Raw genomic sequence first — 25,957 nt, 5'->3', positions numbered from 1 at the left:
ATTTTATCCAGAAAGCTAGTTCATTATATTTTAACAAGTACAAGTAATGATTTAAGTTCTATACACTCATTACATAACAACCTCACACTTTTACTCTAATCAAGACCACTCTCCACTAAGACTTTTGTCACACCCTGGTTTGACGAACCGGATATGTATTGTGTATTATGATAAAAAAGACACAAGATAAAATGTTTTGCCTCCGATATGGCACATAGATGCAAACCGTGATTGGTGAAAACTCGACCTTGTGGGGGAACACCTATGTCTTCATACAAAGAGGGGAGTTAGGAGGATACAGGGGTGATGTTGTTATATAGCTCTGATGACGGATATAAAGATATAAGAAAAATTGGTTCTTTGGGAAGCGAGATCAAAAGCTAGCACAAGGAAGGGAGTGCGTAGGAAAAAGGGTGCATGTGGTAGTGCACATTGCATGAAAACATAAGCAGTAAGTCTGTTAGTCATAAATGGTAGTCCACACAATTAACGTAATCACAGAGTAGATATGCCCATGACCGTCACATACGAGTCAAGAAACCAGTGTGATCCGCCAATAGATTGAGATGATTGTAGTAGTGTTCGCCAGCTAATCTACAAACTAAGGTAATGTATTCGCTGAATATGGAAAACTAATCTGCTAGTTCGAGTCCTTTCTCTTAATGTTTGATAGTAATCAATGGTGGGATTGTTCTTCCCAGGATCTCATTAAGTTCTTTAGAACTTACCCAATTTTCTTCTTCCTTTTAGGTTTTTAGGTTAAACGTGGTGATCAAAGGGATACAGCTAAATCTACGGTCATTTGTGAGCCTTCTTATTTTCAGGGTTAACATGTATTTGCTGGGGGTGTTAGGTCAACTATTAGAAACCACCATTTTGAAATTCTTAATCTATATTGAACATTATTTTGAACACGCCGAATGTGGAATGGAAGCCTTGTTGGCATAATGTTATTTGTGACTCGTTAATCTAAAATCACGCTTTCAAATAAAAGTGGTCTTAAACTAAAAGAATATCACTCTGGTAAATGGGGTATCCACCAAAATAGATAATGGTATTTTCTTTAAAGAAAAGTAGAAAGGTGTGTTTTCTAATCGGATCAACCTGTGACGCCCCATACTCGAATCCGACGATCGGGTCAGACGTGGGGTGTTACAACTTTCCCCTGGAAAGGTTAGTTGTAAATCAAGTAACTCGCTTGAGTTTACTTCCGAAATTGCATTCAACATGTTGATTCCCATGTGAACAATGATAAGTGCTTTCTCTATACTATTCCACCTAGTACAAGTCGATCATATATAAGAGTTTAGGCTTACTAATATACAAATCATTTATAATCATATTCTCTGTAAGTAACCACATAGAAAAGACTTTAGTTATCCTCATAAAAGTTAAAATAAAAATTGATATCTTCAAGATATCCCAAAGTCAAATGATTTGATCTCCTTAAACAAGAGAACTTGGATTGCATGAAAGACTCCGATTCAATTCTTGTTGATTTGATTCTACTAGATAAACAAGTCTAGTTCAAGGAGCTCGAGCCATTCAATTTTTATATCAAATAAAGCTTGAGCTTTATAACGTAAAACTCGTTCGAACTCCAGCCAAACTTCAAACTTCGAGTTGAGCTCAAGCTTTCATACAACTTGATTTATATGTACTCTTAACTTTGTCATTTTAACTCATTCATACTCTTTAATTTTTTTTAAAAATATTTCTATTTGGTATACATTTATGCAAGAATACAACTCAATAAATATAACTATCCAACATATTCACCATTAACATATAAACGATTAAATGGTTTTATACCATCATTTTCACATGCTTAATCAAATAATCTACAACTTTATAATCTTCCCTTAGTTAGGCTTTTCCTATTTCTTTTTATAGAAAAAGTGTCTTTTGCTGTTAACTGTTTTCTTTTATACTCTTCTTGATTTATAAGATTTGTTGGAGGTTGCTATCCCATGAGGAAAGCACTTTAAAATATCTTTCATAGGTTAGACCTAGAGGTGCTCATGGGCCGGGCCGGGTTCGGGCCGGGCCTAGAAAAAATTTCGGCCCTAGTCCTAGGCCCGGGCCCGGCCCGGCCCGAAATATGGGCCTAGAATTTTGCCCAGGCCCGGCCCGGGAAAAAATCATAAGCCCGGGCCCGGCCCGTTTGTTAAATAAATACCAAAAAATTATTTTAAAAATTAAAATAAAAATTAAAAAAAGTATTTTAAAAATATTTTAAAATTAAAAAAATTTAAAAAGTATTTTAAAAAAATTTTAAAATTTAAAAAATTTAATAAAAGTATTTTAAAAGTATTTTAAAATTAAAAAAATAATAAAATAATAAAAATATTTATTATATTCGGGCCGGGCCCGGGCCAAAATAGTTGTGCCCGAGGCCCGGCCTGTTTTTTAATCGGGCCTCGTTTTTTGCCCAAGCCCATATTTCGGGCCTATATTTTTACCCAAACCCTCCCATATTTCGGGCGGGCCGTCAGGCCGAGCCGGGCCGCCCGACCCATGAGCACCTCTAGTTAGACCCAGTGGCTCCGCCGCTAAGAGATCCAGGGATAACCACCTCTTTAAAACGTTAAAATTGTAATTTAAACATTTTATAATTTATAAAATTTTAAATTAGTAATGATAAAATTTTACTTTAATTTTTTAAAAATGATAAAAATTCGATCTAACTCTTTAAAAATTATAAATCAATTTAAACCTTTTATAATTTATAAAACTTTAAATTAGTAATGGTAAAATTGTACTTTACCTCTCAAAAACGATAAAAATTTTATTAAACCCTTTAAAAATTATGAAGATATAAGCTATTAAAATGATAAAATTACATTTGTGCTATCGTAAAAATATGCAATTTAATTCTGCCTCCCAAAGGAAAATTTTTTTTTCTAGCTCCACCACTGGTTAGACCGACTCGATTCTTAAAACTCAAGTTCAAATTAAATTCAACTTAGTTCAATTTATTTATTTTACTGTTAAAAGTAATAAATTAAATTCTGTATTAGATGTGATGTTAAAAATTCATTTTAAAAGATAAAATATTTATTTTAAAATTATATTATAAAGTGAAAAATATATGTATTTAATTTTTTTAAAATATATACTTAAATGATATTCAAATTGTTAATCTTATGGCACGTGGAATATATAAACATAAATTATAATAAAATCTGGCTAAAAAATTATAATTGACTCAAATATAAAGTATTATTATTTCATTTGTTGTTATTGGTGTTACTACGATATCATATTATTATTTTGGTATTAATAAATATTCAACTTACATTGTTATCGTACAAACATAATAAAATAATTTATGATAATTCATTGTTAATATTATGATTTATGAATATAAATTTTAAATACTTTTAAATAATTAAAATAAATTGTTTGTAAAACTTAATTTGAATATAAATCACATTTAGAATTTATAGGTAAAATAAATGAAGTGCAAATTTACAATTTGACACCTAAACTGACTTTTGTAAAGCTAAAAGCTTGAATTTTCAGCTTTTTATTTAACTTGAAAAGCTATTTATTTATTTATTTTATTTGCTTGAAAAGCGTTTTAGAACACAAAAATGACATACAAGAAATATTTTTTTATTTTACTGTGTTTATTTCATGAAAAATAATTTGGTTAATAGAAAATGCCAATGAAAAATGTTATTTTTAAATTAAATTTATTTTTGAAAATATAAGTCATTTTTGAAAAATAGCGTCTATAAGTAACTTTATTTTTATAAAAATAATTTGAAAAAATTCAAATATTTAATAATATTTTAAAAATATTGTTAAATATTGAAATAAATTATTATAATTTTAATATTATTCAACATACATATTTATATTAATGATTTATTATTTTAATAAATCATTAAATACCACAATTTTATTTCAATAAGAAATTTTAACATTAATAATTAAATTTTAAATAATATTCTCAATATTTTATTCAAAAGTTTTGTAAAAATACTTTAATAATAAATATAGATTACGATTTATAAAAATTAGTAAAAATATTTTATATTATAAAATATAAAATATTTAATAATATAAATATGAATATTTAATTAAAGGATAATTATTTGTTACCTTTATTTAAATCCTAGTTAGTTTCATTTATCCTTTCAAACTCCACAAAACTTCAAATTAAGTTTTAATTAAACATTGGTTATTATTAAATCTGTATAAGATATTAGTACTTGTTTAATATTATCTTATTATAAAATAAAGGGTAAATTACACCTAAAGTCACTAAACTATTAGTAAGTTTATTATAAAATAAAGGGTAAATTACACCTAAAGTCACTAAACGATTAGTAAGTTTATGTTTTGGTCACTCAACTCCAAAAAGTTACAAAATGGTCACTGAACTATTTAAAAATTCTCATTTAAGTCATTGTATTGTTAAAATCAATGTTATATGGGCTTTTCTATAAGCACTCCTACACCAATCAAAAGCTCTCATTTCCCTTCTTTCTACAGTTCTATTTTTTTCATGAAACAACTTTAAACGTCACAAATCTACAAATCAAAATCTAAATAGCTTTATTCTTCGATCACTGACACTGGTTGTTAAATCAACTTAGATCTAAAGTATGTTCTTCTACTCGTCAATGGGTACTGATCCATCATACCAATCATTAATCACCACTTGGAACTCACTAGCTAAACTTATTTTTTTTTAAAAAAAAAAAACTTAGCAACCTAATGAACAAAATAAGAAACTTTCGAATAGTTCAATGATTTAAATGAAAACATTAATTGAATAATTTAGAGACATTTTGTAACCTTTTAAAGTTGAGTAAACAAAAAGTAAACTTACTAATAATTTAAGGGTAAACTACGATAGAGGTCGTCACCCACCTATGATTTTTCTTTTTTTTTTTTTTGTCACTCAACTATGAAAAGTTACAAAATAGTCACCCAACTATTTAATTGTATCCTTTTTTATCACCAGCTGGCTAACGTAAAAATACAAACACCCAAAAATCCAAGATAGTTAGGTAACCAAAAAAGACAGCATTAAATAGTTGAGTGATCATTTTGTAACTTTTCATAATTGGGTGACCAAAAAAGAAAAAAACTATAGTTGAGTAACAACTAATGTAATTTATTCATAGTTTAATGACTTTAAGTGTAGTTTATCCTAAAATAATTTTCAGATGTTAGATTTCCATGACGAATAAAAAATCTTGAAAACATTGAAAACCAAATTATAAGTGTTTTTAGTTGAATATTTATACATATTTTATTTGTTGAATTTAAATATTAATTGATTTCAAATATGTTAATTATTATTTTAGTGGATTCAGTATTAATGTCAATATTAAATTTTTTTATTTATTATTTAGATCCTCTTTATTTTTTATGAATAAGAAAATTAGATTTGAAAATCTATGAATTCTCCTGATCAAAGCGGAATTGGAAACCCCGAGTAATCCATACTAAATGATATTAATTGCTTCAAGACTACCAGTTTAAATTAAAACTCTCAAAACCCTGATCCAAAGCGAGTTTCAGCCCATCCAAAATATCTCAAAGTTTAGCCAACACAGTGCAATTACCCAAATATTTGCTGAAACCAATAATGCATCCCACATTTCAATCACGCACTAGCCCTCTAACTATAGCAAATGCATCCTCAATTTTAACCGAACCATTTGTATTTAAACACACTCAATTACTTGATAAGGGAGAGGCAACTATAGAAAATACACGATTTAAATATAAGCTCAATTGTAAAATACCTTGACAACTGCATCAGAATTTCTAAGAGATGCCCTAACAAATTTCAAGTATACAAAATTAGAAATATTTGACCTGCTCCCATTGTTTTATCTTAATTTCTTACACAGTTGCAAACATTCAAATTTTGTTTTTATTTACATTAAAAAAGATGTTTAGAAATATGTTAATTTTTATTAATTTTTTAAACATTCGTATATAATTTTTATTAATTTGCTTTTATCTATGTTTACTTGTTCCAATAATACACATTGCATCATATTTTCGTGGAAGAGGTAAACAGGGTTAAACCATTTCCGAGGCAGAGGTAAACATGATCCAACTGCAAGAAACATTTTTACTCAGAATTGTGTCCCCTTCCTAAACAATCCAACCCTTCGGTTCGACTATGGACAATCCTATGAAACAGTTCCCTAACCTTCTTCTCCAATGGTTCTAAACCTGCCGTCACTGCCTCATAAACCTGCCCCATTTCCTGCACTCTCTGCCTCAACTCTCTTTCCTTCTCCTCGCTGATCGGAAACTGCACCGAACCCGTCAATTCACTCAACGACCTCGAACACTTGTCGATTTGATAAATCTCCATTAAAAACCCACTCGTGCTTTTCCTATCTTTCTTCCTCGACTCCTCCATTATCTTATCGTGCAATGAAAGGATGGAAGCCGCCCAAGGGAACTGCCTAGACATGTAGAAATGAACTTGCAAACCCCGGTCCTGGCACGGTATTGCAGCCACCAACGCCCACATTACAAACAACAAAACGTTACCCATCGTGAAAACAAGCATCGCGAGTCCATTGGTGGCGGTAATTTCGTTCGCTCGTGGTGAAACCAAGTTGCTCCCAATTGCTTGGAGCTGTTTAGCCGCCGACCAAGACCTCGAAACATTCCAAGACAATGACCTGAAACAATAGACGAGTCAAAAAAATTATGTTTTAAAGTGAAAATAATTAAGAATGAGAAGAAAAATGGAAGGTAAATTGACCTGAAATAACCGAGACGATGTTGATCCTTGGATTGACTATTGCTGCTATTATTGTTTCTTCCAAAGGAACGATTCCTTAAAGCCAATGGTTGAGAGGAATCTTTGTCGTCGACCAACCCAACTGCTAACTCTGACAAAGCCTTTCTGGCACGGCGAACTTGCCCTTCTCCTAAGATTCTCTTATTGGTGTTGTTTTTATTGACATTACGATGACCCAAAGCGCAAATCACGATTTCCATCAGCTTCTGCCATTGCTTGATTTGATCGAGCCCGTCGCGAATCGCGTTACAAACATCAAGCGACTTAACACTACGCTCGTAAAAATCGGCGATCAACCGATCCAAAGGAGGTTTCATTAGCCGGCCTTTGTTGTTAACGAGGATACCCCTGAATTCCTCTTCGCAACTAAGGAAAACATCGAGCAATTTCCGAACCCACGGGAGGGAAAGCAATTCATCGGAAGAAACAGAACCTAAGTCTTGGAACCGGTCGGCTATTTGCCTTTGAAAGGATTCAAGCTCCACCTCGTTGAAACCCGATCCATTGTTTAGCGACTCCATCGCCTGTGCTTTGATCCCTCCCAAACCAAAGGCTTAAATTCGTCAACGGTGTCAAATTCCCTTGAAATTCCGTCGCGAGCATTCTCAAATCGAATAATATCAACAATAATCATTATTATTATATAAAATCCCAAAATCTGAATTGAATTAGATCCGTTATTTAAGAGAGAAAATTAGGGAGAAATGAAGACGAATCATGGACATGGAGAACTCCTAAATGAAAGATCGGCAATTTTTTGTTGCCGATTTTAGACCACGTTTTAAGGCTGTTGACCAAAAAAAAAAAAAGAAACCGACGAGGAGGATGGGAGATTGTGGTTGAAACAAACCGAGGACTTAATTGTTAAAACTTAAACTATCGTTGACGTTTTGGTAAAAATAAAAACTTTAACACGCTACACTACAGGCATGTTAGATCAGAGATTTTTGTTTTGAGCAGATCAGGAGCGTTGATCAGGAAAATGCTAGCAATTTGGGACCACCTAGTGGCGTTTTTCATATTTAAATATGTTAATAATTCGGTATTGAAAATGTATTTTTTAAAACATTTTGAAATACTCAACGTCTCATTTTAAGCTTTTTAAGGATTACACCATTTCTACTTTAAATCACATCTATTCTAATTTTTAGTATTAAAAACTTTTCTTATAAATTTGTAGTCAAAAAATTAAACAGCGATAAAAGAAAATTGGGTCAATAAAATCATACCACATCATATGTCAACTTATTCACCCAGGCTCAAAGGGTCGATCGAAAAGTGAAAGGATTTGAATAATAATATAAGCTCAAAAATGAACTTAGACAAAAGATAAAACTCATTTTCTAAACTACCCGGACCTCGAGTAAGATTTTTTTAGTCCTAATCAGGCTGAATTCGCCGAAATTTTTCACTGTTGTTTATTGTTATTTTGTTGTCATTTTGATATTGCTTTGCTGTCACTTTGCCATTATGTTCTACTATTTTGTTGTTATTATTTGAATATTGTATAAATCTTATTTTATTATTAATTTTGTTACTATTTTAGAGACATTTGTTATTTAAGTTGCAACTATATTTATTTTTTTAAGTATAAAGACTTCTTTAATAGTATTTTTAATTTATTAAAAAATATTCATTTTAATATTTTTAATATACATTATATTTTTAAATTTATTTTTATATAAGCTTGGGTTTAGCACTCTCTATCTAGACCGAACTTTGACAAAATTTTAAACTCATTCTTCAAATCGAACCAAACCCAAACCTAAAATATAGTCTTAAAATTTTACATTAACCCAATCCATAATCAAGTCTACACACATCTCTACTTTTCTTTGTCAACATATCATTCTACTAAAAATATTTTCTTTGTTAAAGTTTTAAAAACCCATATTTGTTTCTCCTTTCCTTTTTGTTTAAACCTTTCTTACTCTACCTCGCCACTTTGGCTGAACATCAAAACCATTTTTACCATAAATCGCTCAAAATAATTCATCTTTCTCCTTTACAAATTAGGGTTTGAAAAACCCAACTCGGAAACTTCTGCTCTTGAAAGTCATAACCCTTTTTGATTAAAACGGGTCTTTCAAGTTTTGGTGAAATCATTCTTTTCCCTGTTTTGCATTATCTTTGTCCTTAGCGTTGTTCTATTTTATGTGACAAATTAATGTGCTCACAAGTTAAGAAATTGCAATTTCTATTTAAACTGGAAATGCTTGTTTTAAAGTCGTGAGATAAACAAATTCCTCAAAAATGACGCATTATGATATCACACAATTTATCTGGCTGCAAAGTATGGTATGCCCACAAGAATGAAAGAACAAGTGAAAACATGACTTGCATTCTCATTTTCGTTTAGGAGAAAAATGAAATGAACAAGGTTTTTGCTTCTTCCATTGAATTTCCAATCTCAAAAACCAAATGAAGAAGAAATTTGTAGAAAATCAAAGGTTTCTGAAATGATTACATTTAGCTTATAAGATACTTGTCATCATCCACCACACCATTTGCTTCTTGAAGTTCTCGATCTTTCCTCATAAGTGATAGTTACCACCACACAACATTTTATTAAACAAAGAAATCACTGTCATCCCATCATCACCGCTGTTTTCAATCTCTTCAAAATCAACTAAAACCAACCACACCTTGTCACCATCTGTATCATTTAGACCCTGGTGAATAATCTATGCAACCACTATAATGTGATCTGTCATTGGCGAAAAAGTAGACAAATACTCCAAACAATCAAATGTCTTGGGGTTCCAAAGATGTCATGAGAAAGTGAAAGACGTTGATTCAATGTTTGTCATATACACCACCATACAAGTAAACATGGTATTTCAAGTATAATATAGTGCAAGTGCCAACACACGAGAATGGATTATATGAAACTTAGATACCATGTCACTTGTATCCTTTTCCAATAATTAAATATTACTTTACATTTTCATTCAAAAATTTGACATTATTTTGAATTTGATTTTTTTCAAGATGAAAATGTTGAAATGGCATTAAATTATTAGAAAGTAATACAAATTTCATGGTATTTCAGTTTCATATAATCCTTTCTCGACAAATGCAAAACCCCAAGTTGATACCCCAAGAAACAAGGTCTTCAAACCCCAAATCAGATTCGATCAAAACCCTTTCCCTTAAGACTCAAGAAGAGCGGTCTCTTGACCTAATGTCAAAGAATCAAACACGAACCAACAATGACGAACCTTGACCCTATGTGTGGATTCAAGCACAAACACCAGCACCCATCGATAATGCTGCTTTTTCATCCAATACTACCCAAAGAAATAACAAAAATAAAACCCGTTAAACCCCAAATCAGATTCGATCAAAACCCTTTCCCTTAAGACTCAAGAAGAGCGGTCTCTTGACCTAATGTCAAAGAATCAAACACGAACCAACAATGACGAACCTTGACCCTATGTGTGGATTCAAGCACAAACACCAGCACCCATCGATAATGCTGCTTTTTCATCCAATACTACCCAAAGAAATAACAAAAATAAAACCCGTTAACTTTTTATTGAAGGGTCAAAGGTGATGGCCTTGTAAGTATCATAATCAAACGACAATGTGATGATATTTACTAAAGTCGACCCACTTCTTAAGAGAAGAATAACAATAATAGCTGCAGAAGTAGCAACATTAACTTTTCTTTAACGTAATTACCTATGTTAAACCAATCGCTTGTGTCAAATACGAAAATGTTCAATTTTTCTTCTTATGTATTTTGGGAGTTCTTAGAAGATCATATCCTGATACCCATGTCAAGATATGCAACAAACATGAATGGCCATGGATGCTTTTGAGAAAAACGAAAAGTTGGGTGCAACACAAGTAATCATCATAAAAAAGAAAAAAACCAACAAAGGATTTTCATGGTATAAAAACACCAATTATACAGTTGAGACATTCAAGACAAGATCAGAAAGGCCCTCAGATCTCATTTGTAAGAAGTATTGGTCATCACAGTTAACCAACTGATTCTCATTAAGAACCTTCCCACCTCATAATCTGTGTAAAAAAGATAGATAAATATATATAAAGAGAGAGAGAGAGAGAGAGAGAGAGAGCAAATCATGTTTCAGTTGATTGTTGCTGCTGAAGAAAATGATGATGATTGATGATGAAGAAAGCAAAGACAGATGATGATAATAATGATGATGGCGAATGTTCAAAATGAAAATCAGAAATAACTGCTCTATTCGATGAGTTTTCCATCATTGGGCCAAACACTAACTACAAAAAGCTAGTTACAAATTCAATGAGTTTCCAAACCCTTGTAATATATTTGTATTAGAGCAAAAAAACCCAAGATAGCTATGGAGTTAAAAAAGATCAATGCTGTTTGAACCGGACCGGCCGGCCAGACCAGTTGGACAGGGAACCGGCCAGGGTACCGGTCCAGAGAGCGGCTTTGAACCAGTTGACCTAGGAACTGGTACGGACTACGGACCGGATAAACTGAATATTTTATTTTTTATTTTTTGAATTTTTAATGATTTTTTAATCAGACCGGTTGAACCAATCGGACCGGCTAGACCGATTCAACCACCGGGGTCCAGTTTAAAAAACATTGAAAAAGATAGCTTCAACAAAATGCCAGCACTCAAAAGATGCATCAGCTAAAACCTAATCAACGCTTAATTCAAAATTTTTCCTTAAACAGTTTCAAGGATCCTTCAAATCTCAATACAAGAAAAAACATTTCCATGGGTTCCTTCATACTGTCATATGGAATAATCCCAATTGCTTGCTTTCTATTCACGAAATGCATAAGAAAAAAAATATCCCTATGAAACACATAATTGCATCTGACAAACCTGAATACAAGTAACATGACCGCAAACCATAACTTGGAAAAATCTAACCATAACCATGTCAAATACATACCCATATCCAACACTCACACCCGAGTTCAAGTAACATTAGGCAAAGTAACCTACACACATAAAGAATCCATCATCAGGCAGGACTGGTGGATAAGCAAACCAATACCAAAGACTTCTTAGGGAAACTAATCTCAAGACCAAATACGAATTTAATCCACAAGAGAATTACTCCGTCTGCGTTTCTGTGATGCATTTAAGTTTCAATGAACTTATATAAATTGTAGTTTAGCATTTGGTATTTATTACTCCCAGAAGTCAAAATCTAAAAAGCACATCTTATGCACTTCGGACTGAGTCAGCCTATTATGACTGAAGATGACATATGCATTATAGAATACCCTAAAAGCTATGTTACTCAAACTCGAATACAAGTGTCATATACGTATGTGTCTGATACAGGTATGGTCAGACTTTCCCAAGTTTGTCCATGTATTTAGAGGATTGAAGGTCGTATCCCATGCCTATGTGTCAGCCACATATTCAAGATGCAAACATTTTAAGAAAAATGAAGATAAACATAAAAAAGTGCAACTAAAAAGAGCCCTCAGAATCTCATAACTGCATCGGCATCATGTACACTTCTCTGTAAAGGCATTCATCAATAGCTTTTCACACACCACCTGGCCGCAAAGGGTAAACTAGTTTTATATACATACATACATACATACATACATACATACATACATACATACATACATACATATATACACCCAAAGAAATGTGTACATGGAGAGAGAGAGAGAGAGAGAGAGAGAGAGAGAGAGAACGAAGGGAGGTGGTGTGTAAAAGCCAGAGAATGAACTGAAAACCAGAACGATTCAATCAAAAACTGAGAGTTCCATCATTGGGCAAAAGACAGTTTCAATATGATCTCAATGAAACTAGAGACAATGTTTAAAACACAAAAGAACATTATAGAAAGAAAGAACTATGATCCTAGATTGCTCCAATACACTTGTATCAGACGCATAAATGTCAAGATATGACCTCCAATGATCCTCCAAATACATGAAAAAACTTCGGAAAATCAGACCATACACATGTCGAACAATACCCATATCCATTACATATATATTGAGAACGGAAAGGGCAAAAAGGTTACAAAAGCCCTAATCTAGCTTCAAATATCCGTACTAAAAGGCCTATAACGCAACAACTACAAGTTAAGTGGAAGATGCAATCCAAAGAAAACAAAATAACCCAGCCCCCAGATTTTATAAGTATTTAATTCAAACTTTGAAGCTAATGATTTTCATAAAGACCACTGTATATCTTCAGATATAAAAGGAAACAGCAACAATACTACAGTGTCAACCATAAGCTTGATTAAATTCGCATTGAGTTTGAGCCAGGTAATGAAAAGTTTGATAAACAACAGCAAACAAACAAAAGAATAACACCATATAAAAACACCTCATCATTGACCACATGCCAAAGCCTTTGAAAATTAACCATTTATTGCAGAGATGGTATCAAAAGCAATGAACAAAATTACCAGCTAGGCTCAATAGAACCAAAGTAGCACAGTACGGATAGCACATACAAGCATAGGAAGTATAGTCAAAGCTAAAATAGAAAAGGCTGCTGAGAAGTTCTCACAGACGACTAAATATTTAATGCTTTCAAAACAGCAATGCAAGAAAAGAAAGATACTATAATCAATGAAATAGACATATAAAGTACATAAAGGGAAAAAAATGAGCAAAAGTTTAATTAATTAAATAGTCCCCTAGAAAATACATTAAAAAAATTTCTAAGAGAGGCTTCATCAATTTCATCAAGCAACAAAGGACTTTGCATTGTGCATATTGTAATTGCAGAAAAGATCATTTTTCTAGGTAAGGCAATTGAAGAAAAGATATATTCAGTGAGATTCACAAAATTAATAGACTAATTAAGCTAAAGAACAACCCATATAAATCATCCCAGTGAGAAATCTTAATACTAATCAATAGCATCGCATTCCCATACTGTAGTCAGTAGTCACTAAAGAACAAAACATCCAGAAAAACTGAGAAAGACCCTTCAAAAATTTTCAAATTTTAAGAATACAACTTGGTTAAGAACATTTTTTGAACCACAAATTCAAGTCAATGGCATAGAACAAAATCTCCAAAAATAAAAAATGGCGAAGTTACATAAGCTTTCTAGACTTCATGTGCTTCAAGATTATAGCTTTTTTTTGCTCTTGAAAGAAAAAGAATGGCTAAGAGCCCAATGCATGCATCATGTTCTTTCTAAAACTACTATGAAGTAGAGAAACTATCTATGATTCAATTATTTAAATGCAAAAAATGGGTACTTTACAGTGATAAAAAAAAAACGAGAAAAAAGCCTTTACAAACCCATGTGTGACGTGGAAGGAGATGGTACTGGTGGTAGAAGTGGTGCAGGTGGTGGAGGCGGAGGCGGCGGCAGTGAGTTAACGTTCCAGAAACTAAACAAAAGCCACAGCATCCGCTAAATGATCTTATAGTGTCTACATGAACGGTCAAAGTACCACGAATTTCTAAAAACAGATGAAAAATTAAAAATTAAAAATTAAAGAAAGAAAAACATAAATGAATGGAGTAGAGGCTAGGGTTTATCGCAAGGCAAGCGATTTTTTTGGGATATAACCCAAAAACAAAATCTATTTCCAATCTAATACTATTGAAATATTTCAAATAATTATATACTATTAGGTAAAAATATAATTATATTTAAATTAATTAATTATTTCACATATGAAATAATTATATTTGAAATATTTTATATATAATATTTAAAATAAAAATTATAACCTTGAAATTTACTATTATATTTTATTTTAATTGATGTGAATCATTATGATTTAAAAATATAGATAAATTTATCATTCAATTTTTATATGATTAAAATTAATCACTAAACTTTAAATTTTAATCAATTTTACTATAACTTTAATTTTTTAATAAAATTTATGGCAAAAGTACTATTTCAATTTTTTTTAATAGTCAACATTAAACTACTTTATAAAATTATTAAAATTATGAACTAACTTCATATTTTATTTAGCGGAAGGAAGACTTCAAATTTTTAAAATATATAAAAGAAAAAAGAATGGTCAAATGTCTCCGTATTATAGGAATTAGATCAAATTAGTCCTTCTAGTATTAAATGGATCAATTTAGTTCTTATACTATTAAAAAGAATCAAATAAGTCCAATTTGTAACAAAGTAAACATTTACTTGTATAAAAATATCTTTAAATTTTTTTTTCAAATGCAATTCAATTTCAAACAAAAGATTTCATTTATATAGCCATAAAAACTTTTAAAATATTAATTTTGTTAAACGGTAAAAGGTATTTTTGCAAACAATAAATGTAACTCTATTCCAATTTGGCCTTATTTGGTTCTTTTTTAATAGTATGATAGAGACCTCTAAAATACAATCACCAAAAAAACACTTTATTTTTTATAAATAACTATTTTATTAATATTTAATATTATAATAATTAATTAACTATTTTAATTATTTAAAGAAAATATTTTTATTAAATGTAACTCGGTTTAAATTTAGTAATTAAACTTATCAAACTTTATACAAGTTACCCAATATATTACCCAATATACTAATGGTATTAATTTTTCAGCAGACGTGGCCTTTGCATGATCAACATATGACAAATAAGATGGTTGTAATATTCAAATGTGAAAATATACATAATTTTTTAATTTTTAAGTTAAATTTTATATATTCATTTAACATTTTAATTCTTTTAATATTTTTCCGAAATTTTTAAGAAACGTTTTAACCCCCAAAAATTATTCTTATGTAGTTTCATGCTTTAGAAAATGAATGAAATAAATAAAGTAAATTGATGTTATATGGTATTCTCTATTCACATTGTATGCATCAATTAAAAGCTTGCATTCTCTTTTTTTTACCGTTCATTCTCTTTTCATAAAACAACTTTGAAAATTACGAATTTGAAAACCAAAAATAAGTTTTTTTTTCCAATCTCCAACACTGACCGTCAGATCGACTTGGATCAAATATATGTTTTTCTACTAATCGATGGGTACTGATCTATCATATCGATCATTGAATTGTTGCTTAGAGCTCGTTCGTCAAACTTTTAAAAAAAATTAACAACCCATTGACTTAAATAAAAATTTCAAATATTTAAATAACTTAAATGAAAACTTTTAAATAGTTCTGTGATCAGTTTGTAACTTGTTGAAATTGGGTGACCAATACTAATGGTTTAGTGACATTGTATAACATTTAGCAAAATGAAATACCAAATTGTAAAAAAATAAAAATTAGGTACCAATTTTTTTTTTAAGAAGAAGTCAAATTCGAATATCAAATGTTATATTAAACTTATAGTTAATTACTTTTATATTTAATTTCAAATGGTAAAAAGACTTCTATTAGGAACTAGTATCTTTAGTGTCATATTTTCATCTATATGTATTCACATTTTTGAACAAATTTGTTTAATAAAACATCTATCAATTACATTAATATATTTGTATATTATCCTCAACGGTTTTACACGTAAATCAAAATAAAACAAATATTAGCTAATTGGTTACCTAATGTTTAACTAATATTAATCGATATTACGTAGCCGGATCGTAATACAGAAAAATAATTTATTTCAGTAGATGTCTAAACAAGTACTTAGTCTAATCGAGATTAAGCAAATTGATTGAAAGATTAATATGTCAAGTCCAATTAGGGAGATGCATTGTATTGAGTATCAGAGCGGATGACTTCTAGAAGATAAAGACATAAATGTGACTGATAGAACCCAAGTAGAATAGGTCCTAGATTCGTTTATGAATTTATTCATTTGTGACTAAAGGTACTCATGAGCCTGGCTGGGTATGGCCCCAATCAAAATTTTAGTCCCGTTTGCTAAGCTTAGGCCTGGGCCGACCCAAAAAATAGGCCTAACATTTTTCCCATGCCTGACCCGGATAAAAATGTTAAAACCCAGCCTGGCCCATATTAATTTTTTATATTATTATATATATTTTAGAAAATATAATACATCAAAAATACTAAAAACATTAAAATAAATGTTTCCCAATAAATTAAAATAAATTTTAAAAAAATATGTATACTTAAATAACACTAAAATAGGTGCAACTTAACAAACAAATAACTCTAAAATAGTAACAAAATTAACAATAAAATAATAGTTATACAATAACAACAAAATAATAGCAATATAATAGTGAAATGGTAGCAAAATGGTGAAAAAAACAAAACAAAAAAGCACTAAAAAAATCAAAAAAGAAACTACATTTTTTTGCATATTCCAACCGGGTCGAGCCCGGGCCAAAAAGCCTTACCCTAGGCCCGACCTGTTTTCTAAATGGGTCTCCTTTTTTTTACCCAAACCCATTTTTCGGGCCTATATTTTTACCCAAACCATCCCACTTTTCGGGCAGACCGGGTGGCTCGGCCCATGAGCAGGTCTACTTGTGATGGTCATAGGATAATATACATTAATCCCAAGTGGATGATAGACTATATATGCATGACTTGTATATTTTGATGCAAATGAAAGGTTTAGTTCAAATAAATAAAGAACCTAAAATTGGTACGTTGGGTATACGACTTCTGCAATACATAACATTATTCCATAACAATTGAATTCATAGCCCATTTAAAGGGTAAATGATATCTCCTTACTAGCATTACATGATACATGAAAACAAACATGATCATGGATCATTTGTCTTTATGATAAATAAGTTAATTATACTTGATAGTAATTGACTTTTCATTAAGATGTAAGGATTATTATGAGATAAAATAGGATCATATTGAGAGAATTAATTTATACCAAAGAGATTAAGGGCATCCAATGAGAGTAACACATTTATGACAATACTATTGAACAAACCCTAATTAAGTAGCTCTCATAATGGTATGTAATAAGGAGAGCTCAATTATGATACTTCAATTGTAATAACTTTGTGACTAAATAATATTGTAATTAATAGGCGAAAAACCAAAACTTAATTACAAACTATTTGAGCTCTAATTATACATGTCTAACCAATCTCTCCGCTAGTTTAAGACAACTAGAAGCGAATTGCATATAAAACTAGTAATATGAAATGAATGAAAACGATGAAATAAGATAAATAGACTACATGTATCACTAATTGTAGTGTATGTGTTTTCTCATTAAGTATAAAAGATAATTTGAGAATTAATTTAAGTTATTGAATTATTTTAATTAATTATAATTAAATAATTGAAGTTCAAATATGACAATAAATTAATTAGTCATTATAGATTATATTACGGTAAAGTTGCTATGACTTTAGTGGAATTAGAATTGAGTTGAAAAAAAATTAACTGACAAATTAATTCAGTTAATTAAATTAATTGATTAAATATATTTTAGATAATATGAAATAAATATTTGGTTGAATAAATTATAAGTGTTGAAAAAAATGTTTACGAAATATATATATTTAGACTCAAAAGACCTAAGATTAAGCCTTATATGTATTACCAAGGGCAGCAACCCTAACCCTAGTATATCTAAAAGGATGTCGCCTTGCTGCCGCCCATTCACTCTTGCATTTAGAGTAAAAGTTGTATTTAAAAAAAAAATATTATTATTTATTTAAGTCTTGTTCAAACAAAACTTTTGTATTTTTCTCAGTAAATGGAGACTACTAGTTAACCAAAGCAAACACACTTCACATACATAGTTATTCAACAAAAAAGTGAAGTAATTTGTTTACAAAGAATAAATTCTATATACTGAAATATTAAATAGTTACCGGTTTATAGAGAGAGTTTACTTTCACTTTCCTACTAAAAGTAAATTAAAAGTTTTCATTGACTTGGTTTGTATTGCCCGAGTCCACACTCGAAACAATTTGTGGTTCGAGAATAACATAGAAGACCATTTTGTTGAAAGCCAAAATTGATTTTAATCCATCTTACACAAAACACATGTATATCTCAATTTACGTTTATGGCTATAAATAGCACAACATACTTGGTTTAAGAAAAAATTTTAAACTACCAAATAACTATTTTATTAACCAATTTATTCCTCTAAAAAACCGAAGCAAATTAATTTTTATCAATTTTGAAAGTAAGAAACTAAAATAATTAATCACGACATTAATATTTTTCGTCAATTGTACATAAATTTGATTAGTATAATAACAAATTTAGTCTTCAAAATTTACACATTCAATTAATTTGGTCCTAATTTAATAAAATACGTAAATGTTGTAAGTTAAATTTGTTAAATCAAGACTAGATTGATAGAATTTTTAAATATTTTGAGTTAAATTTGTTAAATTAAGATCAAATTAATAAAATTTGTAAACATTAAAATTAAATTTATTATTATATCAATTAAGTCTACGTACAATTCATGAAAAACATTAACTTATTAGTTATAATTAATTATTTACTTTCAAAATTAATAGAGATTAAATTAAAAATTTTAAGTATTGAATATCAAAATTGAAAAAAAAAAAAGAGGTGTTTTTCCCATTTCAAATTTACTACGCTAGGGCCTCCCTGACTGACAATCCAGCTCTAAACAATACGGCCTTTGCTTTCCATTAAAGGAGGGAGAGACCAGAGCTTTACACTTTTGCCAAAACTTACTCCCTCTCTCTAACTGCTAAACCCACCCACCAACTAACTGCTAAGCTCATCTTCAAAGTACAACACAAATAAATCAAGGACGTAATGGTAATTCAACTTCCTCCACATTTCCAAACGTCACCGTTTCAGTTGTTAACTGGGGAGACAGCCAGCACCTCTGATTTTTTACCTTTTGAGTCACTTTCCTATTTTAACTCTATCGAGAATTTTAAATCCGTCATCCTTGTGTTTTCTAAAACGGCATTTCCTCTTCGCTTTTTGTAACATCCAGCTCGTCTCCAGTTGGCCCCTGAAATTCCACACCCTAATTTGTTTCTTTAGGGTTTATTTTTTCAAGATCCAAAAATCCATTTTTTTTCTTGTTATTTAGAGAATCTGAATCGAAATCAAGTTCATAAAACATCTGAAAAACAATTGTTTTGGATTCAATTATTCCAGATATTTTAGATTCCTTTAAAGTTTGATCCGACGTTGGTTATCAGATGGCGGATCAACAAGAAGAAGAGGATCTTAGAATGGCTCTACGGATGAGCATGCAAAACTCGCCGCCAGAGCCGAAGAGGAGCAAGCCGAGAGAAGCCGCGAACTTAGCGACGACGACGCCGGAAGAGAGTCGCCGGTTGCAGCGTGAACTAATGGCAGCTGCAGCTGAGAAACGGATGCTGGCGACGGGAAAAAGCGTTCCGGCTTCTGGTTCCCCTTTGAAAAGCGATAGTGGCGGAGATATAGGAACCAAAGAGATGGAAATAAAAGCCAAAGAAGTGAAATTGGGTAATGAATTGTCGGAGAAAGAAGCTTATCAGTTATTTTTTATGGTTTTTGGAAATGGTGTTTCGAAGGATATACTTGCTCAGTGGAGCAACCAGGGTATAAGGTAAAGGCTACTCTTTTGCTTTTAATATGTATACATATAAATTAAATTATTACTGCTGAGAGACTAGGAGCAATGTAAAGAAATAATATCCACTGCTTAGTTGAATTTTTAATAAATATTGTGGTTAAGGATATTGATCACAGGATCAATTGGCAGCTAAGTTTGAGTATACTATATAGCATCAAGTTGCTAATGACAATTTTTTGTCTACTATCTCACGTGGAAACTACTTACCGATAAACTATGTCTTCTATCCCTCCTTATGTTGTTTGATAAGAGAAACCTTATAACAGTTTAGCACTAGTAGGTGCTTCTTCGTGAATGGAGAATATAATTCATGAATGAAGTCTCTTACTGTCAGGTTCAATAAAAGGAAGTGCAAGGGCAATGTAAAGTGAATCTGAATCAAGAATGCGTTGGCATGAAACCTTGTATAAGAACTATTATGAATAGTCCTTGAAATGTAGTTCTTCATTGAGAAGGTGCCCTTTTTTTCCTGTTTATTTTTTATTTTGTGTTTATGTGTGTGTTTGTGAGAATGAATTGATGGGTGTGCAGTTGTGGGCTTTGTAAATGAGCTAGAGTTAGAGGTATTATTCATGTACGAGATGATTTCTTTCATCTAATGCAGTGCACTTTATAATTTATTCCCATAATTGCAATTCGATCTCCCTGATTTTTTTCGATGTCCGATACTAAGTATAGATAGATCGATCTCCCTGATTTTCTTTGTTGTCCGATACTAAGTATAGATAGATCGATCTCCCTGATTTTCTGCTTTGTCCAATACTAAGTATAGATAGTATTTTTAGGGTAATTTTGGTTTAATTGCTTTATCTCTATGTTTATGCATATTGATTGGTTAAGCATACTGGCCAGATGAGCTGGCTCTTGGCGGATTTGTAATTGATTGATTTAAACTGTTTCTTCTATATGTTCCATCATTATCTAGTATAATTATTATGAACCATGCTTGGTAATTAATAGTTGGCAGATTATGTTGGTAGATATCTTATTCTTCGTTAAAAACTCATGGATGCTAGTTCTTGTCTTCCTTCATTTTTGGTTTGTATTTTCTTGGTAAATTCGTTTTAATAAATATCAATGGTCAGAATCTTTTGCAAGTTTCATATGTTTGCTTTTTATGGGCTAATGCATGAAAAAAACAACTGTAGGTTTAGCCCTGATCCAGAAACTTCTATGATCCTAGTGCAGCATGAAGGTGGGCCCTGTGGTGTCTTAGCAGCCATACAAGTAATTCCCTAATTTCTTGGTTATATGAGTTCTTTTAGCGAGCAGAACTTGAATGTCGATTGTTCTTTTCATGCCATGTGGAGTTCTTAATCCATAAAAAAGTACATGTTTTCTTTATAAGCATGTCTTCTGAATGCGAATATGTTACATTGACATTTTTCTCTCACTAAAATTTGTTCTTTCCTTGGAAGCTTATTTTAGTGTATATTAGCCAGTACTGCACTTTTCTTTTCTTTTATGCAAATGACATAGGATATTAATTGCTGATTAAGATTATTAAATAGGTTGACCCCACCAGATAACTTTTAAGCTGGCTCCGGATCTTATGATAGCCTCACGACATTTCTGTTTGTTCTGATGTTTATCTCACGATAATAGCCAATTCTCTTATTGCTGACAATAATATTTGTCTGTCTATGCAGGCATTTGTTCTCAAACATCTTCTTTTCTGTCCGGATGACTTGGTTAAAGCTGCCCAAAGTACACCACAGAATTCAACTCCCAGGAGATTATCCAAAAATCAATATGTTGCATCAAATAATTTTGCTGCTTTTACTGAAAATGCAAAAGCAAGGTGATTAGATTTATTGCATTAAATTGTACGCAAAAAAGGCACATTGCATTCCAAGTTTCTTCTAGCTCTGTGTTTTATTTTTTAAAAAAATGGAGTTGAACTATTCAAGCAATATTAATTACATTCTATCCAACAATGTTAAAAAAGATCTCCTGCTGGCTGTTACATACAATTTTTTTGCCATGTCAATCATCACGTTACTGCTTAGTTGTCCTGGCTTTTCCTTCTATTGAGTTCCTTTCAAATTCCACTTAGTTGCTTGCTTGTCTGGTTGCTAATATCTTGTTTGCCATTTGAAAAGCAGAGAAAAAGTGTGGTTCTTTGATCTTAACCTGAGCGGTCAGGTTGCACGTACAATTTCTTTTTCGAATTATGTTTGCCTGAGCACATGTACATTTGAAATTTGGCCTAATGGGCTATGGGTTGTATTTGCATATGGGCTGTGTTTTGGTCAAGGTATTAGCTCATTTTCATGAATGGTCATCGATCAATGTCAAGATTTTATGTAATGTTAAATCTTGTGACACATCTTAATGGATATTCATGATTATTTGTGATGTGAACTGGTAGTGGTCTTTATTATGCTTACTTCATTTCTGGAATAACTGATTTAAGAGGAATATTCGTTGCTCCGGTTTCAGCTGCTTTTCAACTCATTAATTGTTATTCTGTTATCCATTTCAATTTAAATTCTTGTTTATGTTCACAGAGCCTTAGTTAAAAGTATGGGTGAGATATTGTTTTTATGTGGAAATAATAAAAGAGCTGTGATTGCAACTTTGAGTTCTATTGGTGATGGTGTTGAAGAATCTGAAGACAGTCTAACGGATGTTGTAAGTGGATCTCGATTGACCTGAATATGTTGTTATTATGTTAATATCTTAGTTTTTATATTCTTTTCTGCGTTCTTATTTTCTGACAAGTGTTTGTTCTATCTTACAGATCATTGCACAAGCACTTGAAGGTCTTTCAATTGAATCGGCTTCTGATTTGCATGAAGTTTTAAGAGTTGAGACATACACAACCCCAGCAAGTGCCTATAAGAGGCTTGAAGCAATTATTCCTGTTTTTCAAAGTCGCATGGGAGCATTGCTTTTCCTTATCTCTGCCTTACTTTCTCGAGGATTGGTAGGTTTGTTTGTTTTGAAGACTCCAATTTTTCTTTATTTATGCATCAATTTTTTTATAGCTATATAATGATTTTAAGAGCTAGCTATATCTAATATAGTTGATACTATTTTCTTTGAATGCGGATATAATTACATCTATGCATCCTAATTTTATCTTAGGACTGTGTTCAAGCTGACCGGGATGATCCCAGCCTTCCTCTAGTAACTGCACCTTTTGGGCATGCTTCTCAGGTACATAAAATTGCTCTTATCCGTTTAATGATAGAACTTACCGTCATTCTATGTTGTTCTGACTATTTCTCTTTTTTTAAGTATTTGTATCTATCACTCGCGTCCGACACATGGGTATGGGGATATCTCATATGAGCTTCAAGAACTCTCCCTATACTTCGTACGTAAAACTTAAAAAAATCTGACCATACCTGTGTTGGATGCATATACTCACAGCCTGAGTGCGAGTAAACATAGCTTCCACTATTAAGTCTCTAGGTTGCACTTTTTGATGAATTTTGCTTTATAATTGCATTTGTACAAAATAATTTCAGGAAATTGTGAACCTATTGCTCTGTGGGCAAGCTGTTCCGAATGTATTTGACGGAAGGATGGATTTAGGAGGTGGCATGTTTTTGAAGGGTGTATCTACAAATGTGGAAGTCGGATTCCTCACTCTTCTAGAATCCCTTAATTTCTGTAAGGTTGGCCAAAATCTAAAATGCCCAAAATGGCCGATATGGGTTGTCGGGAGTGAGTCACATTATACGGTATTATTTGCTCTAGATACAGCTGTTCAAGATGAGAATGAACTGGAAGCAAGAGAATCACAGATCCGGAAAGCTTTTGATGCCCAAGATCAGAGTGGAGGTGGTGGGTTCATTAGCGTTGAAGGTTTCCATCAAGTCCTCAGAGAGACGAATATCAGACTTCCATCTGAAAAACTTGATAGCCTTTGCGGCTCGGGCTTCATTGTGTGGAGCGAATTCTGGCAGGTTATCTTGGATTTAGACAAGAGCTTGGGAGGTCTTAAGGATTCAACTGGACAGATGGGTCAAAAGATATTCGATCTCTACCATTTTAACGGGATAGCAAAATCAGATTTGAATGGCAGCCAATTCAGTTCCGGAGGTGAGACTCCGATGCAAAGACCGAGGCTGACAAAATTGAGGGTTTCAGTACCTCCAAGGTGGACACCAGAGGAATTCATGGCAGACGTAGCAGTTCTTCCATCTGGTTCTGCAGGGGCACAACCAAGTGGTAAAGACACAGAAGTGGCTAAACCCGAACCTTCTCAACATGCACCGTTGGTGGACTGCATAAGAACACGCTGGCCTCGTGCGGTATGTAATTGGGTGGGGGATCCCCCTAGTATAGTCTGAAAATCTGAATGTGTATATTAATCATATCTGGGGATCCTTTTAGGCCCTTTGGATCTGGGGAGAGCAAAATTGAGTGAGAAAGAAAAGGGCACATATGATAAACCTGGTTGGTTTTTATCATAAATTCAGCAAATGAGAGAAGAGGTTAATTTTTTTATTATTCAGGGTTTGTTTCAGCTTTCACCATTCCTGTGGGTTTATTACTTTATTTGCTGTAGCATTGAAATTCTTAATTCAAATTTCAGATTTTAAATACTGAAGGTGGAGGACCATATATCATGTTAGGATCGACCCGATTAAACAACAAGTAACAAAAAATAGCGGAATAAATTGAGAAATTGAATACAAAAATTTAACATGAAAAATTCTTCCAAAGAAGATAAAAATCATGGGTAAAGATAATTTTACTATAATGACAAAAGAATGGAGAGTATAAAAGATGGAGATAAAAAACTAAACTCCGAAAAACTCGAAAACAAAAAACCTCAAAATGTAAACACAAAATTCTCTAAATGTGTTGTTCTATTCTCTAATGGCTATATATTTTAAGGTTGTAAAAGAACATGTTTATAGGCTAAATTAGTAGGTCAAATAAATTATGCTAATAAATGCTAAATATATTATACTAATAAATACTAAATCTTCTAAAAGAAAATATATTTTGTTTAACTTAACTTGCAAACAATCTCTTGAAATTTGGGTCACACAATACTAACATATCATCTCTGTGACCCTGTTCTGCATTTATTCCTTACTGTTTTCATTCATGTGCTCAAACGAATGGTCTTAGTAACCAGGGAGCGTTGTCATTATGTATTGTTTTGAGTTTAAATTGGAATTAATCGGTCTAAGTTTTATTTTGATTAAAATTTCTGCCGTTTAGCATCCATTATGAATTTATTAGTACAAGATTTTAATTATTTTAAGGTTAGTATTGGCAGTGAATTTTTTAGGATAAAGTACATTAATGATTACTCAATTTTAATTAAAATAATAAAACTCAATTTTAATTAAAATAATAAAATTATCATTAAACTTTTAAAAAATAACAAACTAGTCACTAGTAATCATTTTTCGTTACAAACATAACGGAAATGCTGATGTGGCACATTAACTAGCCACATTAGCCGTTAACTAGTCACGGTAGAAACTCAATTCAAGAACCCTAGCTGTTGGAAGAAGCAAAAGAGAAGAAGAAAAAGAGATACCCACTATTGATTTGAGTTACCTCTTTCATTTTTTCTGTTGATTTTTGTCGAAACCATTTTTTGAAAAATAAAAATTTTGGGTTGTCGACTTAAAAAAATGAAAATTGGGAGTCGCCACCAATCTTTTATTGAGGTGTGATTGGATCACCTAAAAAAACGGCTTTGGTCTACGAGTTTTAGAAAAACAAATCCGGGAGTCAGTTGCGTACGAGGAAGGA

At 31.6% G+C, this 25,957-nt stretch overlaps 2 protein-coding genes and 1 long non-coding RNA gene across 3 annotated transcripts; 1 reads left to right on the top strand and 2 right to left on the bottom strand.

The window, feature by feature from the left end:
* Positions 1-5,918: 5,918 nt before the first annotated feature.
* On the bottom strand, positions 5,919-7,638 carry LOC105770245 (hypothetical protein). Its single transcript, XM_012591356.2, has 2 exons — positions 6,752-7,638; positions 5,919-6,668 (listed from the first exon to the last, which is right to left on the bottom strand). Exons 1-2 carry the CDS (start codon positions 7,309-7,311, stop codon positions 6,104-6,106), a joined length of 1,125 nt encoding a protein of 374 aa, XP_012446810.1. The 5' UTR covers positions 7,312-7,638; the 3' UTR covers positions 5,919-6,103.
* A 1,465-nt stretch (positions 7,639-9,103) lies between these two features.
* Positions 9,104-14,328, bottom strand: LOC105770246 (uncharacterized). The gene is made up of 2 exons (XR_001126180.2): positions 14,043-14,328; positions 9,104-11,747 (listed from the first exon to the last, which is right to left on the bottom strand). It is a non-coding gene; the product is annotated as an uncharacterized LOC105770246 (long non-coding RNA).
* A 5,213-nt stretch (positions 14,329-19,541) lies between these two features.
* Positions 19,542-24,786, top strand: LOC105770244 (uncharacterized). Its single transcript, XM_012591354.2, has 7 exons — positions 19,542-20,200; positions 21,376-21,454; positions 21,877-22,028; positions 22,738-22,861; positions 22,971-23,156; positions 23,318-23,389; positions 23,704-24,786. Exons 1-7 carry the CDS (start codon positions 19,809-19,811, stop codon positions 24,529-24,531), a joined length of 1,833 nt encoding a protein of 610 aa, XP_012446808.1. The 5' UTR covers positions 19,542-19,808; the 3' UTR covers positions 24,532-24,786.
* Positions 24,787-25,957: the final 1,171 nt, after the last annotated feature.

The sequence above is a fragment of the Gossypium raimondii genome, chromosome 5 (genome assembly GCF_025698545.1).
Source record: "Gossypium raimondii isolate GPD5lz chromosome 5, ASM2569854v1, whole genome shotgun sequence".
Lineage (NCBI taxonomy): Eukaryota > Viridiplantae > Streptophyta > Magnoliopsida > Malvales > Malvaceae > Gossypium > Gossypium raimondii.
The sequence above is the reverse complement of the archived record's forward strand: the minus strand, read 5'-3'. Positions and strand labels throughout refer to the sequence as shown.